We start from the raw sequence: 17,388 nt of genomic DNA, 5'->3' as shown, positions 1-17,388 counted from the left end.
CACTGAGACTCTACTCCCTTTTTTTTTCTTTTCCCCTTGTGGTACTGGGGATGGAACCCAGGGGGCATTCTACCTCTGAGCTACACCCCCAGCCCTATTTTTAAATTCTTTATATTGAAACACAATCTCACTAAGTTGTAGAGGGCCTCACTAAAGTAGCTGAGGCTGGCTGCAAACCGCCATCCTCCTGTCTCAGCCTCCTGAATGCTGGGATTACAAGCATACACCACCACACCTGGCTTACATTTTTTTTTTTTTTTTTTTTTTGTGGGTCTGGGGATGGAACCCAGGGCCATTTGACCTCCGAGCTACACCCCCTGCCCTATTTTTTATTTTTTTATCTTGAAACCGGGTCTCACTGAGTTGCGAAGGGCCTCACTAAGTAGCTGAGGCTGTCCGCGAACCACGATCCTCCAGTCTCTGCCTCCCAAATGCTGGGATTACAACTGTGCGCCACCACGCCCGGCTCAAATATATATATTGGTAGTACTAGGGTTCCTGGAAGCCCTTCTACCTTCGGTCTATACTCCTAGACCTATTTTACTTTTGGAAACAGGGTCTCTTTGTGGCTGGCTTCAAACCTGTGCGATCCTCCTGTCTCCGCCTCCCAAGCGTGGGGATTACAAGCGTGCGCCACCACGCCCGGCTCTCAAATATATTTTTAATAAATATATATGTTGCATTTGATCAGAGAAAACTTGTCTCTGTTACCAAGAATGGGTATTGTAGCCTTTTGGAGATTTGAATTCTCAAACGGTGTTATTTTTATTATAATCATAGGTTATTGGTTTTTTAAGCTATGGTTCATGAATAATGTTTTTTGTTTGAAAGATAATATGATTCAATTGGAGCTCTATTCAAAGTTACTTGCTTTGCTTCTCTTTATTCAAAGGAGTTTATCCTAGCAAGTGGGAGTTGGGGAAACAATTTCTTTACAGAAAATTTGAAACATGTACAAAAATAGAGTAGTATACTGGCTCCCTTGTGCTTACAATTATTCAGTCTCAATAACCAGCTCATGACCAGTGTCCTTATGTCTTAATCCCAGCCGGCTCTTTACTTACCCTTCCCTGGATTATTTTGAAATAAATCCTGGATAGTATATTATTTCATCTAGAAACACTTCAATATTTCTACAAAAAGGACTCTTTACAAAACCATAAACATGCTGGGCATGGTGGCGCATGCTTGTAATCCCAGCATTCGGGAGGCTGAGACCTGGAGGATCGCGGTTTGTGGACAGCCTCAGCTACTTAGTGAGACCCTCTGCAACTCAGTGAGACCTGGATTCAAAATAAAGAATAAAAAATAGGGCAGGGGGTGTAGCTCGGAGGTCAAATGCTCCTGGGTTCCATCCCCAGACCCGCAAACAAAACAAAACAAAACAAAAAACCATAAACGTGATACCATTAGCACACCCAAAGTGAACAATAATTTATTAACCTCTTCAACTATCCAGATGTTCTTTCTGAACTCGTTCATCTATTCTCTATCTTCTTCCTCTTTCATATTCTTGCTGGGTGTGCGGTATGTGTGTATTCTGAAAGAAAAGAAAAGAAAAAACAGGCCATTTCTTTTGTATATGCCTAGCATCTAGATTTTGTTGTTTATGTCTTCTTAATGTTGTCTAAGGTGTTTCTCTTTATTCATCTGTATTTTGTCCTAATTTGTAGTTAGATTCAGAGGGAGACTGTGACTTTATCTGAACTAGATGTAATACCTTGTTCGGGGAAACACTTTAGAATCACAGAATCATTTGAATGCAACAAATGCCCTGCACTATTAATTAATTAATTATTAATGCTTGCACTATTAGTTGTCTTTGGATCAAAATCTCCTTTGCCCCAGTGACCAGGGTTAATGATGTTTTTTGCTCTAAGGAGTTTCCTAGGGTAGAAACAGCCTAAATAGGTTGCTTTAAACCATCATATCAATTTGCTGTTTGTGATTTGCTGATGTAAACTTGTTAGCACCTATAGAAAAAGCAATAGTAAAAAGGCTTTGAAGGCTCACCTCGGTTTCTGTGAATAAAGTGCACTTATATGACTTCGTGGACTTTGTATGGGGCTGAGCTTTGGTTAAATCCAGAAGAATCGATTTTAGGTGGCTTTGAAATGTTTAGATTTAGGAAGATAGGCTAGAGATGAGTCTTTGTTTTAAAATATTTTTAGCTCAGTTCAGAAACATATTAGAAAGCAAGTGGTCCAAATGAGAAAGCTGTTGGTAGAATTAGTCGATAGGTTATCTGCATTTTGTGGCAGAGAAAGAAACGAGATATAATTTTCTGTGGCTGCTTTGTCAAGTTTTCACAAACTTAGTGCCATGAAACAAATTTACTCTCTTATAATTCAGTACGTCAGCATTTGAAATGGTCTCCCTGGGCGAATCAAGGTGCAGGTGGGGCTGTCTGCCTTTCTGGGGATTTTCCTAGCTTTCCAAGGCTTCCCTGATTCCTTGACTCATGGGCCCATCCACCTTCAGAGCCAGCAGTGACCAGGTGAGTCTTTCTAAACGAACACCACTCTGCCAGTGACTCATCTGCCTCCTTCTACCTTTAAGTATCCTCATGATTACATTGCCCCGCCCCTGAAAGCCCCAGCTAATCTTTCTATACTAAAGTCAGTTGGTCAGCCACCTTCATTCTATCTACAACCTTCAATCCATATAACATACACACAAGTATGTTATTTCCTGGGCTAGGAAGGGGGAATCGTGTGTGTGTGTGTGTGTGTGTGTGTGTGTGTGTGTGTGTGTGTGTGTTCATCTGCCTTCCACACAAAGTGAGGAAGAATGAATGGAAGACAGACATTGCTTTTCACAGTAGCACACTTCTTTCTGACTGCCCTTTGGCATGGGCCTCTACTGGTCTCCAGGGGGAAATATTGAGTCCTCATGGTGTTGCATTTCCACAAGGGACTGATATTTATACTTTATACCATTTAAAGTTAACTTGTAAATGGAAGGACCTGGAGAAGATTATGCTAAGTGAGATTAGCCAGTCACAGAGAGTGAAGGGTCACAGGTTTTCTTTCATAGGTGCAGGATAGGGAGTAATTGGGATACAAGAGGGACTCCAGATGATGAAGAGAGCCTCAGGGGAGCCAGGGAGGATGTATAAGGGCAGCGGAGGAAGAAGGCTTAGGTTCTTTAATAGAAATACTACCACGACCATGTGTATACATGTGAATATATACCAGCTCCAATCCGGGTACGCTGTATTGGGAGGGAGGGACTTGGGGAGGCACCAGGAACGTGTACATGTATGTCATTGTTAAAACGCTTTACATTATGATGTGAGACAATAATGTACCAATAAAAGTACGCACATACGCGCACACACAAATAAAATTAACTTGTTTATAAAACAACAAAAATTTAGCTCATAAAGTGATAAAAGTTAACTTTAGTTCATAAAACCAGTATGTCAGATATGCGAACTCTAAAGAACCTTAGAAAGTGTTGTTTTCTTTTACCGTTCAATTTCTGTGCAAAAACTCAATTTTCAAGTTTTGTTTTCTTATACGTATAGGAAAAGGTAGATTATATGTGTGATGAAATGAATGCTCTTTGACAAAAGAAGCCTTGTGATGACAGATATCTTGTGAATTTTAATGTAAAGTGATTTAATATTCTACCTTGCATTCGGGGCAGTGGTAGATAGTGTGGGGACAGCATCATGTGGACCTGGCCAGGGAAACTGATATTTGGAATTCTTTTTCTCTTAGGCAGTAGGTGGTTTCCAAAGAATGAAGGGAACTGTTTATTATTTGTAAATTTTTTTTTGGGGGACCTGGGAATGGAACCCAGAGGCATTTGACCTCCGAGCTATACCCCCTGCCCCATTTTTTATTCTTTATTTTGAAACAGGGTCTCACTAAGTTGCAGAGGGGCTCACTAAGTAGCTGAGGCTGTCCGCGAACCGCTATCCTCCGGTCTCAGCCTCCCGAATGCTGGGAGTACAAGCGTGCGCCACCATGCCCGGCTAGTAAAAATTTTAAACATGGGAACATCCATGGCTTACTTCTCCTGTTGTTTCTGTTATCTGCCGGGATTGGGAACAGGCAACTCACTGGCAATTGGAGTGTTCCCATGAATGGATCAAAACTTTATTTCAAACTCTTTCTTTCTTTTAGACAGATATAGGATTCTGTTCCACAGGTCCCTGCCAGATGCTCCAAACCTAACTTGACTTTAGAAGTCGTGGCTATTTGAGTTCTGATATTAACCAGCTCAATTTGTAGCACAGTCGTATCTTTTAACTCTCAGTATATGCTATTTGCCCTCTTGGTAACTGGTCTCCAGTTACTAATTGGCTTACAGACAAATGAACAAATCATGATGTGCGGCTAAACTACTGGACTGTACTTTCTGAATCGTCATTGTTGTGCGGTTTCTTCCCATTGAGCGGTCGTGTCTCCCAAACATGATGTAATGGTGCCCTCATTGTGTCAGATGCACTGCTGTAATGAATACGAGTGGATATGGGTAAAAGTGCACATCTGTTTATTAATGCTTCTTGATGCAGGCAATTTCTTCAGTATGCAATAGCGAGCCTTAAGACATTTTTTCCTCAGCTTTAAGCTCCCAGCAGTCTCAGGTGTATAAGCCTTACTTCTGCCATAGGTGAAGGTGAAATTCCCATTGAAAAACCATTTGGTTTTTTTCGGTTGTTTTGTCCAAAATATTAACCTTCTAGGTTTAGAACTTAAAACAATTTTAGTTTAGTTTTCTCTTTCAAAGTGTTTCTCTACTCTCTATTTTGCTGTTAACTTGATTGTATTTGTAACTTACCAGTTCTTTGCATTTTTTTGTTCTTTTAGACTTCTGCTGATTGGTGGATGTGAGTCCGCTGAAGTGGGCATATCAAAAGCCTCTAGCTGTGGCCTTTCTGCATGGAGAGTTCTTTCAGGATCACCTTATTATAAACAAGTTACAAATGGCGGAGACAAGGTTACAGCTGTAAGCGTTCGTTATAACATCTTGCTTTTCTCATTGGTCTTAAATAAATTCTTCATAAGATTTAGAGGAAGAAATAATTTCGTCGTAAATGAAGAAGGTTAATTAGTACAAGTGCAATTTTAGTACGTCCAAGTATTAAGTTTAGTAGAGTATACTGATTTTGGCCTCATTTTTAGTAACGGTATTGTCAGATACTAGAAAACAACCTACTAGTCTCATAAACAACCTACTAGTCTCATAAACAACCTACTAGTCTCATAAACAACCTACTGGTCTCATAACTTGCATTTGCTTATTTACAAGCGTGTGCCACCATGCCTGGGTGCATTTACTTAGTTAAATAGAAACATTTGTCAAGCATTTTACGTATGTTGTTTTCAGTGCTTTTATACGTATTAGCTCATCTAAGCAATCTCTTGAGGATCTATTCATGAAGAAAGCGAAGAATGGTTAAGTAAATTGCCCCGGGCCACCTAGCTGGCAAGTGGCAGAATTAGAATACACACTTTGAAGCTGGGCATGGTGGCGCACCCTTGTAATCAGCCTCTTGGGAGGCTGAGACAGGAGGATCGCGGTTCACGGACAGCCTCAGCTACTTAGTGAGGCCCTCTGCAACTCAGTGAGACCCTGTTTCAAAATAAAGAATAAAAAATAGGGCAGGGGGTATAGGTTGGAGGCAGAATGTCCCTGGGTTCCATCCCCAGACCCGCAAAAAAAAAAAAAAAAAAAAAAAAATACACACTTTGGCCGAAGTTCCCCAGTTCATGTTCTTAGCTGCCACGGTATACTTCCTTCCATATTGTTGCGTATTTTTTTGGCTATCAATCTATTTGTTCTTTCTGTACTTACTTATGTCAGTCTTCTCTTGTGTTAGTGAGCTTTCTGTTGCTGTGACAAAATACCTGAGATAAACAAGTTAGAATGAGGAAAGTTATCTTGGCTCAAAGTTTCAGAGGTGTCACTCCATGGTGGCTCAGCCCTGTTGATGCACAGTGCATCCTGGTGGGAGCTCATGGTGGAGGAGGCTGCTCACCTCATGGCCACAGGGAAGCGAGACAGAGGGGAAGGGAGGGAGGGAGGGAGGGAGACAGAGAGGAGGAACCAGAGTCCAGTATTCCCTTCAGTGACCTAACTTCCTTCTACTGCGCTCCACCTACTAACGGTTCCACCATCTTCCGGTAGCCATGGCTGAGGACCAGGCCCTCAGCACGCAGGCCTTCAGAGGATCTTCAGGATCTACATGATCTTCCCCGCACAGGCTGTCATGATCAGTATAGTCTAGACTTTGTTGTGATTCAGAAGTTGCATGACAGGCAACTAATGTTTCTGTGGCCAGCCACATGAAAATTTGTTTCTCATTTGTGCCAAAGCCTGCTGTTGATTCCGCAGTTCTCCTGTGCAGCTTGTTCAAATGGAAGCTTAAAGAATCCAGCGAGGACTACCTCTTTCTTTTTTATACTTTTATTGGTGCATTCTAGTCCCACACCATAATGTAGTTCACGGTGATAGTGACACATTCACACAGCACTTGGTGGATTTCCCCAGGCTTCCGCCCTACTCTCCCTTCCCCATACAGGGTATTGTGATTGACGCTGGTGTTCTCCCAGATGCCCATGCTATCAATGGAGGTGATTCCTTCATTATCCCCCACAACACCCTAGACTACCTCCATTGCTCCACTGCAGTTTCCCTCTATTATCTGAAGTCCTTCTGGTCTCCCAGTTCCTCCCTAGCTTCTGCATATAGGAGAAAACACATGCCCCTTAGGAGTATCTCTTATGACCCTTAGGATTACCTCTTTGGGTTTCATTTCCTCAGTTCGAGTCTTAGGAAATGAAGAGAGGGATTAAAGTTAGAACTCTTTGCTGTCTTAGACAAAAGGGACATTGTCTCTGTCCTTTTAATGTAAGTAATTACATGGCATCTCTTAACTTTCAAGGGGCTGAGAAGTGGTTTTCTCTGTGCCTAGAAAGGCGGGAAAATCTAGGTATTGGTGAATACTAATTTTGTCTACGATGTTGGTCTCCTCGTAATATTAGATACCTTGGTTTTTTTGTGTAAATTGCATGAAAGCAAGCACTTAGCATATCAGCTATTGTGTAGTAGACAACTAGGTATTTTTCAAGCGAAGAGAGAAGCCAAGAAATTATAGAACAACACAAACAAATGTTAGGCTGTTTGTTTTGATATTGAGCAGATTTCGCTGTTACTTTTCTTAAAATATATTGGTTTCAAAATAGTCTTAAAACAATGAAAGAAATCTTTAGCAAGTATGGTAATTATTTTTTTTAGCATTTAGTATACACTGAAACATGCAATTATAATTTAGCCCAACAAAGTAGTAATTTTTTTTTATGTGTGTTGATATTTGGACCCAGGACCTTGTACCTGCTAGGCAAACACTCTACCACTGAGCTACGGTTTCTAGCTCTTTTATTTTTTTCCCCCTATTTTTAAGTTTTGAGATGGGATCTCTCTAAATTGCCTGGACTGCCCCCAAACTTGCAATCATCCTGCTTTCACCTCTCAGGTCATTGGGATTATGGATATGCATCATTGCACCTGAGTAGGTTTTTTTGTTTTGTTTAAATGAGATTGATTTACTAGTTTATCTGGCATCAGACCTGAAATCAGAAGGTCAGCTTATGTAGTACTGGGCTTTGTGCTTTCCCTTCCATTTATTAGCCATCTGCCCTTCCTATCTCCCACTTTTTTCTCCTGTGGAACTTAGGAGTAGGTTAGTTGAAGTATTATTAGCTTCCCATCACGGACAAGAAGCCTATGAGGTCTGAGAGCTTAACAACTGGAAATTGGAAAGTGGAAGGAGCCGGCCATGTGGCTCCTGTTAGCACTTCCCTCAGATAAGAAATTATATATAACACAAGATACATGTTATATGTAACTCATGCTCTGATTATTCTATCTATGAAAATAACAGTAAGGTAGGAGTTTTGTGTACATACTTGGACATACTGCTTGTTTGTAGGAATGAATACATTATTCCATGTTTGTAGAAATTTGCTAGATGTGTTTTTTTCTCTCATTTAATTCATATCTAGTTTGTAATTTTTTTTCTCACGTGAGTTATATTAGGGCAGATTCTGAAAAGAATTTAAAGACTTTTCTCTCCAAATCTGTCTAAAGTAAGTGTCATGCCTGTGGCATATTTTCAAATAGTTGAGTCACAATAAAAGTTTGTACACACACACACACACACACACACACACACACACACACGGGGATGTGGGGGAGAGAGCAAGAGAAGGAGAAAGAGAGGGCAAAATAACTGTGTGTGTATATATATATATGTATATATATATGTATATATATGTATATATGTATATAACTGGTCAACCCAGGTGAACGGTCTTACTGGCGTTTCATTGTATAATCATTTAAACTTTTCTGGAGGTATGAAATTTGTCAAAATGAAAAAAGAAAGGAAAAATAGAAACGTGTGGAGGACAGCAGGAGAGGCGTGGCATCTGAATCTGTGTGGCTGTTTTGCTGCGGTGAAATGGAGCGAAGGGGAGGCCATGGAGTCTGCAGCTCGGTCCCAGGAACCCTGTGTCCCTCGGCTCTTTGGACTTCTCTGGGGCTTTCACTGTCTTCCTTGCTCAAGTATTGGACGCCGCTCTGCTACGTCTGGTCCTTCTCTCTCAGGCCTGAGGCTTCTGTATTGGAGTCTTTTAAAAGAAAATTGCTTGTGCACTGACAAAATAAGTGGGAAAAGTATTGAATTGCAAATTGAGTGCCTCGCTGTATGATTAACTTCTCGAAATGCTGCAAGTGTATTTTAATTACGTTAGTGGCTTTTAAATGTGTCTTGCAGCCAAACCTACACTGGTTCTACATAGTCGTCTCCCGCTTCAGTGTAATTCGAGGTTATAGGATTAGCTCCTTTTGTCAGTTGGCAGATAGTGTTTTCATCGAACCTCCTTAATGTTCAAGGTTTCTGTCGTGTTGGTTTTGATATCGACTGAGAAATGCTGCTGGCACATGTAGTCTAGTCACTCATAAACCCGCTAGATTGTAAAAGTCACGATGCAAAATTCAATATAGGCATTGACCAAAGTTTCCAAATTAATATTGGTGCCATTTATGTGAGATAGTTTTGCTTATTCATTTGTTCAACATTGAATCACTGCTCCAGGTACTAGGAATATAAAGATATAGTGATATCCACAAATAGGTACAATAAACTATCACAGGTACCAGGTTAGCAGTCAGTAACTGGGACGAAGGAAAGATGCAGGCTCCAGCATGAGAAGGCGGGAACGGGGCTCCTGCTCATCCCCGGTCAGAACCCAAGATAAATGAGAAACTCCAAGGTGACTTACAGGGTTAATTATTTTTTATTTGTATTTTTAAGATCAATGTTCTGGAAAAAGTATATAAGAGTGAACAAAAATTAAACTTAATGTCACTGATGCTGTTTTTAGTACACATTGTTTTTCTGGAAAGAACACAGGCTTTTGAAATCTTGTTTCCTGGAGAAATCCTATATCTCAAAGAAGTCCATAAGATTCTGCTCCCTATCTGCAGCTGTGCCTGCGTAATCTGTCTTTTATCACAGACCACCTGTCCTGGCTTCAGCTAAGGCCAAGCCCTCCACGTGTGCACTAGCTCTCTCTTGATAATTGAAGAATATTTCATCTACACCTTGAATTTTACAGCCTCCTAGATTTACCTGCACACAATAAGCTTCTATTTCTGCTATTGTAAAGCTCTAAGCTGGGTATGGTGGTGCAAGCCTGTAATCCTAGCACTTGGGAGGCTGAGACGGGAGGGTCACAAGTTTGAGGACAGCTTCAGCAAGTAGTGAAACTCTCAGCAACCTAGCAAGACTCTGTTTCAAAAACAAAAAATAAAGTAGGGCTGGGGGTATAGCTCAGAGGTAGAATGCCCCTGGATTCAATCTCTGGTACCACGAAAAACAAAAAACAAAACAAAACAAAAATCAAACTCTAGGCCCTAACTTTGCCTGCATGCTCTAATCCTTTTCTTTCCCTTTCTTGAAAATGTTCTTGAGCTGTCTATACTTCTTTCTTTCTTTTTTAAAATTTTATTTTGGTGGCACTGGGGATGGAACCCAGGGGCCTTCTACCTCCAGGTTACACTCCCAGACCTATTTTATATTTTTTATTTGGAAACATGCTTTCTTAAGCCAGCAGAGGCCGGCTTCGAACCCGAGCAATCCTCCTGTCTCGCTTTCCCAAGTGCGGGGATCACAAGTGTGCGCCACCACGCCCGGCATGTCTGTACTTATTTCGAATTTCTCCCTTTCCATTCTTTTACCTCTATTATTCTACTTATTCATTCATTCATTCATTCATTCATTTTTATACATGTACCGGTGCATTATAGTTTTATATCTTAATGTGGTTTGTAGTGATGCAGGCACACAGTACTTGGTGACTTCCCCCCTGGCTCCCTACCTCTGTCATTTTATTTAAATTGTTGTTAATTATCATCATCATCATCATTATTACTATTTTGCAGTACTAAGAGTTAAACCCATGGTACTTTACCACTGAGCTACATCCCCAGCCCCTCTTATTTATTTTTAAATGTTGAGATGGGTCTTGCCACATTGCGAAGCCTGGCCCCAAACTTGTAACCCTCCTGCCTCAGTCTCCTGATGAGCTAGGCTCATAGGTGTACACCAATCTGCCTGGCTTACTTACCAGTGTCTCCCAGTGTCTGGTCGGGGTATGGGATTTATTGGTATCTCATTGTTATTAATTGCTTCTGCAGAACCGGCCAGCATCCTCCGTTTTCCTCTTTTCCTTTGGGCTCTGCTTCTTAATGTCTTACTTCTCCTTAGTCACCATGATGTTCAACACGTGTCTCCACCCTCCTTTAGTCATAGGTGTTTAAATGTTTTAAAGTGCTGGCAGTCCGTTGTTTTGCTAGTTTCCCCAGTTATCTCTTGGTTGGATGAAGTAATACTCTAGTAGATATTTGGGGAAGGGCTCATAGGTGACAACTTTAAGTGTTTTTATGCCAAGAACTGTTTTGCTATAGCTCTGACGTTCAGAGGAAAACATGTCTAGATATAAAATCTAGGTTTATCCTTTCATTACATTTTATCACTTTTATTGTATTGTTTTTCTTTGTACGTGGGATTTGAGAGTCTGATAAAATCTAATTACCCTCCCTTTGTATATTCTTTGTCCATCTTGCTTGGAGGTCTAGAAGTTTTATCTTTGAAATTTAATAGTTCCTATGATATTGGAACTTTATCGTTGGACATTCTGTGTTAATTTCCCCAGATATGCATCTGCCCTTGCAATTTAGAGATTCAGATCTTTTTTTTTTTTATTTCGGGAAAGTTTTCTTGGATTGTAATTTTAAATATTAGTTCTGTGCCCTGGTTTCATTTTTCTCCTTCAGGCTCTCTGATAACTCAGCGTGGTCGCTTTTACTGTCTTCTATTTCTAGTATATTTTCCTTTGTCTCTTTTTACTCTTCTTCTTTGTGGGGAGCCATTAAGGCTTTCCCCTAAATTAATGTCTTTGACTCAGCTGACTGTCCTTCGCCCAGCGTCAACAAGGTTTGGAGAGAAGATCCGGTGGTGATGGCACGAGGGCATGGATTGATCTGCCTGTGGTGTGTGTGCTTTGATTTGGTCTGTATTGTATTCCGGTGGTGATTGCACGAGAATGTTGATTGACCTGTAGCTGTGTATAAATACCTCTGGAAAAACAAACCCAGCGTCGGCGCAGTAAAGATGAGACTGACCCAGAAGTAGGCGTCAGCCAGGAGCGTCGGCGCAATAGAGACTACTGACCCAGGCGTAGTCGTCGACCCGTAGGAAATACTGACGACCCAGGCTCAGGGGTCGGCCGGTAGAGATAGTAGGCTGTCGGCTCCCCCATGTTAGAATTAAAAATTCTTCATCCTCACGCCTCTCTTCAGAACCCGTACTCTTGCCGGCTGGCTCCGGCACTTCTTCCTTGATCTCAATTCTTTTCTAATTTTCATCTCTTATTGTCTTATTTTCTTTTTTACTTCATTTAAAGCTCTTTATTAAATTTTCACTTGAGTATCTTGTAATTTCTTCCTTTTAAAGATAATTTCATGTTTGTATTTCCCCAATTTAGTAAAAGTTTTCATTTTTCATTATTTAAAAAATTTTTTTTTCACAGGCCCTTCCTTAGTTACTGAATCTGGGGGCGAAGGTAGTTTCAAGTTTCTGCTTCCTCAAAGCGTGTGTCAGCACCTTGAGTCCTGTGTCGACGCTGTTTCCAAGTTCCCTTTTGCCTCATGATTTTTTCCAGGGATTGTTCTTCTGTGCTGAAACATGTGGAATTCTGTCTTCTGAGTTTCTGCAAAGCGTTTGTGAGTCGTGCTCCTCTTTATGGTATTGGGGTGCTTCGTCACATCCCTAGCTTAGCGGGCACCTCTTCTGTCAGGCTGGCAGCATGCTAGCTCTTGGTAGCTGTTTCTGTTCTGTTGGGGGGCAGGGGGATGCAGGTCCCAGGATTCTGAGATTCTCTGCTGTCTTTACAGCACCCTGAGGTCCTCATTTGCGTCTTTCTCCCTTTACCACGATTTGGCAAAAGATACTTCTCCCTTTTTGTTACGGTTCTTTCTCGGAAGCTGTGCGCCTGCATGACTGGCCCTTCAGATCACGCTGATATTTCTGTCCCTTCCCTGTAGTTCGCATCTGACTGACAGGGATGCTGTTTTAGTGTTTTCAGCAGGTTAGCTTAGTCTTTTTGTCAGTGGATGTAGATGGCCTTTGACTTTTTCGCCAGAGTCCGGTGCCCCCTGGGCCCTGTGATGTTCGGTCAATGTGCCTTTGCTCACCACTGAGGCTTGTGGGGGGCCAGGGTGGGATGAGTGGGACTAGGGGGTTGGAAGGACCAATAAAGATAACACGCTGGGCTTTGGTGAGTTTTCTCTTTTTATGCATATTTATTTATTTTGGTGGTGAAACTCAGGCTTTCCACCTCCGGGCTATACTCCCAGACCTATTTTATATTTTATTTGGAAATAGGGTCTAAGTTGCTGAGAGCTTCACTAAGTAGCTGAGGCTGGCTTCGAACCTGTGCGATCCTCCTGTCTCAGCCTCCCAAACATGGGATTACAAACGTGCGCTACCATGCCCGACTCTTACGCATAGTTGCTTTGAAGTGGAGTTATCTGCTATCTTTAAGTTAAGCTGAGGCTGTGGTTTTCATTGAGATTCATTTTCCCTTCTTGTTTTGTTGTTTTTGGAGGAAATACTGGGAGATGTGTAACAAGGCCATCACTCGTGTCTTTAGCTACATAGAAATTCTTGTAGCAGAATTTGTAATCTCAGCTAAAAACCTCAGTTTTTTTCTTTTAATTTAGGTAGAATTTATATAAAAATTAGCCATTGCCATTTTAAGTATATAATTGGGTGGTATTTCAAGATATCTTCATCACTCCAAAAGGAGACCTCATAGGCATGAAGCAGCCACTCCCCATCCCGTCTCCCCCTGGCTCCTGACAACCACTGATATCTATAGTTTGTCTTTCTGGATTTACCTCTTCTGAGTATTTCTTATAAATGGCATCCTAGGTTTATGTGACCTTTAGTGTCTGGATTCACGTTTTTAACCTTGTTTTAGTTCATTGCGTCTATGACTGAATCCTATTACATTGTATGGAGATACCATACCATATATTCATTCATTGGCTAATGGACATTTGAGTTGTTTCTACTTTTTGGCTGATTGTGATTAATATTGCTATGAATATTTATGTGCCAAGTATTTGCTGGAATCTGTTTTTAATTCTTTTGAGGATAGCTGGGAAAAAATGGTAAGGTCATAGGGTTTAATTTTTTGACAATGTTTAGTTTTTGGGAAAACTACCAAACTTCTCCATAGAAGTGGTACCATTTTAAGTTTTCACCAGAAAAGTATAAAGGGTTTTAGATTTTTATATCTTTAGCAACATTTATTTTCATTCTTTATAGTTATCTTATCTGGGAGTGGTGGCCCACACCTGTAATCTCAGAATTTGAGAGACTAAGACAGGAGGATCACAGGCTCAAGGTCAGTCTCAGCAATTTAGAGAGGTTGGGGGTGTTTTATCACTGAGCTATACCCCCAACCCTTAATATATATTTTTTTTATGGGAGTGGCTGCACTCCGAGACCTACTTTATATTTTTTGGGGAAACAGGGTCTCAGTAAATTGCTGAGAGCTTAAGTAGCTGAAGGCTGGCTTCAAACCTGCATGATCCTCCTGTCTCAGCTTCCCAAGTACTGGGATTACAAACATGCTCCACTATGCCCAGGTGTTTGTTTCTTTCTCTTTTTTGATGATTTTTTTTTTTTTTTTGGTATTTAAAAAAAACATAGGGTCCATTCTTAATGAATTTATTTTTGGAATTGTGATGGAATTCTACCTCTGAGCTACACCCCCAGCACTTTTTGTTTTTTATTTTTTGTGGTATTTGGAATGGAACCCAGGGACATTATACCTCTGAGCTACACCATCAGCCCTATTTTATTTTTTATTTTGAAACAGGATATCACTAAGTTGTATAGGGCCTCACTAAGCTGCTGAGACTTAGTCCTCCTGTCTCAGCCTCCCAAGTACTGGGATTACAAGTATGCATCACCATGCCCAGCTTTATTTTTATTTTGGAAAAGAGTCTCAGTGATTTGCCAAGGCTGGCCTCGAACCTGCAATCCTCTTGTCTTTGCCTTCCAAACACTGGGATTACAGGCTTGTTCCACTACACCTGACTAAGTGAAGTTTTAGTTGGAAGTTTTGAACTTTGCCATAGTGATACTCTCTAGAATGGTAGCCTAAGATATCCTCATTTGGGAAGTTTGTGGTAGACCCTAATGTCCATGAGTTAAAGGTATTTGATCATTGTAAGATTTTGCCACTTGGTAGATTTCTTTCTCCCCCAAACAGAAACAGAATATCACCAAAATCTTTGAGACCTATTGGTGATTTTCTTAACCATTTGAAAAAATACTTGAAGTCGTGCGTGATGCTGCAACCCCGTACTTGGGAGGCTGAGGCAGGAGGATAGGTTTGAGGACAGTCTCTGCAAGTAGTGGGACTCTCATCAACCTAGTGCGACCCTGTTCTCCAAAAAATAAAAAACAGGGCTGGGGTATAGTTCAGAGGTAGAATAGCCCTGGGTTCAATCACCAGTGCCATAAAAACCCCCAAATCCAAATAACATGATATAGTTTTCATGAAAACAGGGATTTATACAATGAGAACTCATCCCAACTAATTTTTTTCCCATATGATATGAATTTGTTTTGTAGGTACCGAAGACACTGGGATTACTAAGAATGCTAAGTGCCAAGGTTTACGGTCGCCAGGGACAGGAACAGGTAATGAACATTTATTCTTGTGTTTTTCAGACATTTTCACCAGATTGCATGTATTGCTAAAGTTGAATGAACCTGGAGAAGGAAGCAGTTAATTTCCTTGTATTTTGATTCTTCTTGGTGATAATCTGTATTAGCTTGAATTTAGTGTTCTAAACCCAGTGCTCTCCAGTAAATATTGAAATGTTATATATATTATTTGTATCCAGATGTTCATAATCTAGAAATTATTATGGTTCATAGATATTTTAATTATTTTTGTGGTACTGGGGGTGGAACTTAAGGCCTTTTCTACCTCCGGGCTATACTCCCAGACCTATTTTATATATTATTTGGAAACAGGGTTTCGCTAAGTTGCTGAGAGCCTCACTCAGTAGCTGAGGCTGGCTTTGAACCTGTGCGATCCTCCTGTCTCCGCCTCCCAAGTGCTGGGATTACAAGCGTGTGCCACCATGCCTGGCTTGGTTCATAGAAATTTATGAAGCAATTTTAGAGCTGACAGGGCTCATAGAGTAAGAATTTCTAATTGTGAACACTGCCTAGCTGGCAGGCGTTTTCATGTGACCTCACAGGAAGCTTGTGTTTCTGGCATTATGCCTATTGTATTGATGAGGAAATTGAGGCTTCGGGACAAATGGCTCATCAAACTTGGGTTTGGTTTTATGGTTTGTAATTCGTACTCTCTACCTCTGTTTGGCCAACTGAATAAACAGAAGACAAGATGTTGTACTGAGGAATAGCCAAGATTATAAATTATTTATCTCAGAAAGAATGAACTGTTTTGCCATTTGAGTTTGGCAGCAATTATGTTTCTCTTTTAAAATGGATCTCTTAACTATTAATATTTTAAATATCTACTTTCACACGGAGTAACCATATTTTAAATATTTAGCTCATTTTTCACTTGTGTAGCAAAACAGATTGAACAGTATTAGAGGTGCTTTATAAAAAACAGTTAAGGCAGTGATTGTTATTTTTGTCAGCACTCGATAAATGATAGTGGTGGCAGCTGCTATTAACTTTTTTTATATCCATAATCATAGAAATGACACTTAGTAGCCTACAGGTTTTTTAATTATAGTTTATTATGTATAAAACTTTGATGGCTCTAAACAATCAGTTTCTAGATGTTGGCAAATGTTATCTTTGAAGAGCATATTAATAATTGCGATTTATATTCTCTTATAAAGGATATTAATTTATAATTTTTTTCCCTAAAGTCTTTGTCCTTGCTTTATACTTTCACAGTGCTTTTTTTTTTCTTTTCTGGGTCACAGATTAACCAGACTTTTGAGGATGACTTTCTCTTAATTTGGAGAATACATTAAAAAAAAAAGACTTCAAAATGATAGTAGGCTAGAATGTCTATTAGACTCTTTGGAACAGGGATTTATGTTCTGTTCACTGCTAACTCCCTAGAGTATGAGACAGTGAGACAGTGCCTGGCATCTAACATTTATTATTATTATTATTATTAATTTTTTTTTTTTTGGTGGTACTGGGGTTTCTGGAAGCCCTTCTACCTCTGGGCTATTTTTACATTTTTTAAAATTTGGAAACAGGGTCTCCTAAGCCAGCGTGCGCGGCTGGCTTCGAACCTGCGCGCGATCCTCCTGTCTCTGCCTCCCAAGCGCGGGGATTACAAGCGTGCGCCACCACGCCCGGTTAACATTTATTTTTGAGTATGTAATATTTAGTCAATACTTTTGGGATGTTGGGAAATCTGCAGTTGTAATGTTACCTATTACTGATCTGAGATTTCTTTAAGCATTTGTAGTAATTCAGGACATTTTGAATATATGCACTAGAACTCAACACTTCCGTGTTAATATAGCATGTGTACTTGACAGGTATATTCATCAGCACTTTCACATGTATAATCTAAAGACTTGACCATGTAGCTTAGCAGAAGGAAGATTTATTTGCTCATGGTTTATTCCATATGAGGCCAGAAACCTCAGCTCTCAGGGTATGGTGATGGGAAATGAAGAAAGGAAAGCACGTGGGCTGTGCTCCTCACATCATAGAGGCTGGGAGCAAGAGAGGGAGCAGGACAGGAGGAACCACATATGGAATCCCTAAGGCCTCTCCAA

The 17,388-nt window shown here is 40.5% G+C and overlaps 1 protein-coding gene across 1 annotated transcript in view; it reads left to right on the top strand.

Moving 5' to 3' along the window:
* The window catches only part of NBAS (NBAS subunit of NRZ tethering complex), a gene marked incomplete at both ends in the record, with an annotated part of 312,243 nt that overhangs the window by 40,156 nt on the left and 254,699 nt on the right, over nucleotides 1-17,388 (top strand). The window contains 2 exons of the mRNA XM_080711473.1: nucleotides 4,821-4,959; nucleotides 15,230-15,298. Of these exons, the coding sequence (XP_080567599.1) occupies nucleotides 4,821-4,959; nucleotides 15,230-15,298 (208 nt within the window). The remainder of the gene's footprint in view (nucleotides 1-4,820; nucleotides 4,960-15,229; nucleotides 15,299-17,388) is intronic.

This window comes from Muscardinus avellanarius (genome assembly GCF_963383645.1).
Source record: "Muscardinus avellanarius genome assembly, chromosome: 15".
NCBI classification, from domain to species: Eukaryota; Metazoa; Chordata; class Mammalia; order Rodentia; family Gliridae; genus Muscardinus; species Muscardinus avellanarius.
Note: the sequence above shows the minus strand (reverse complement) of the source record. Positions and strands in the feature narration are given on the sequence as shown.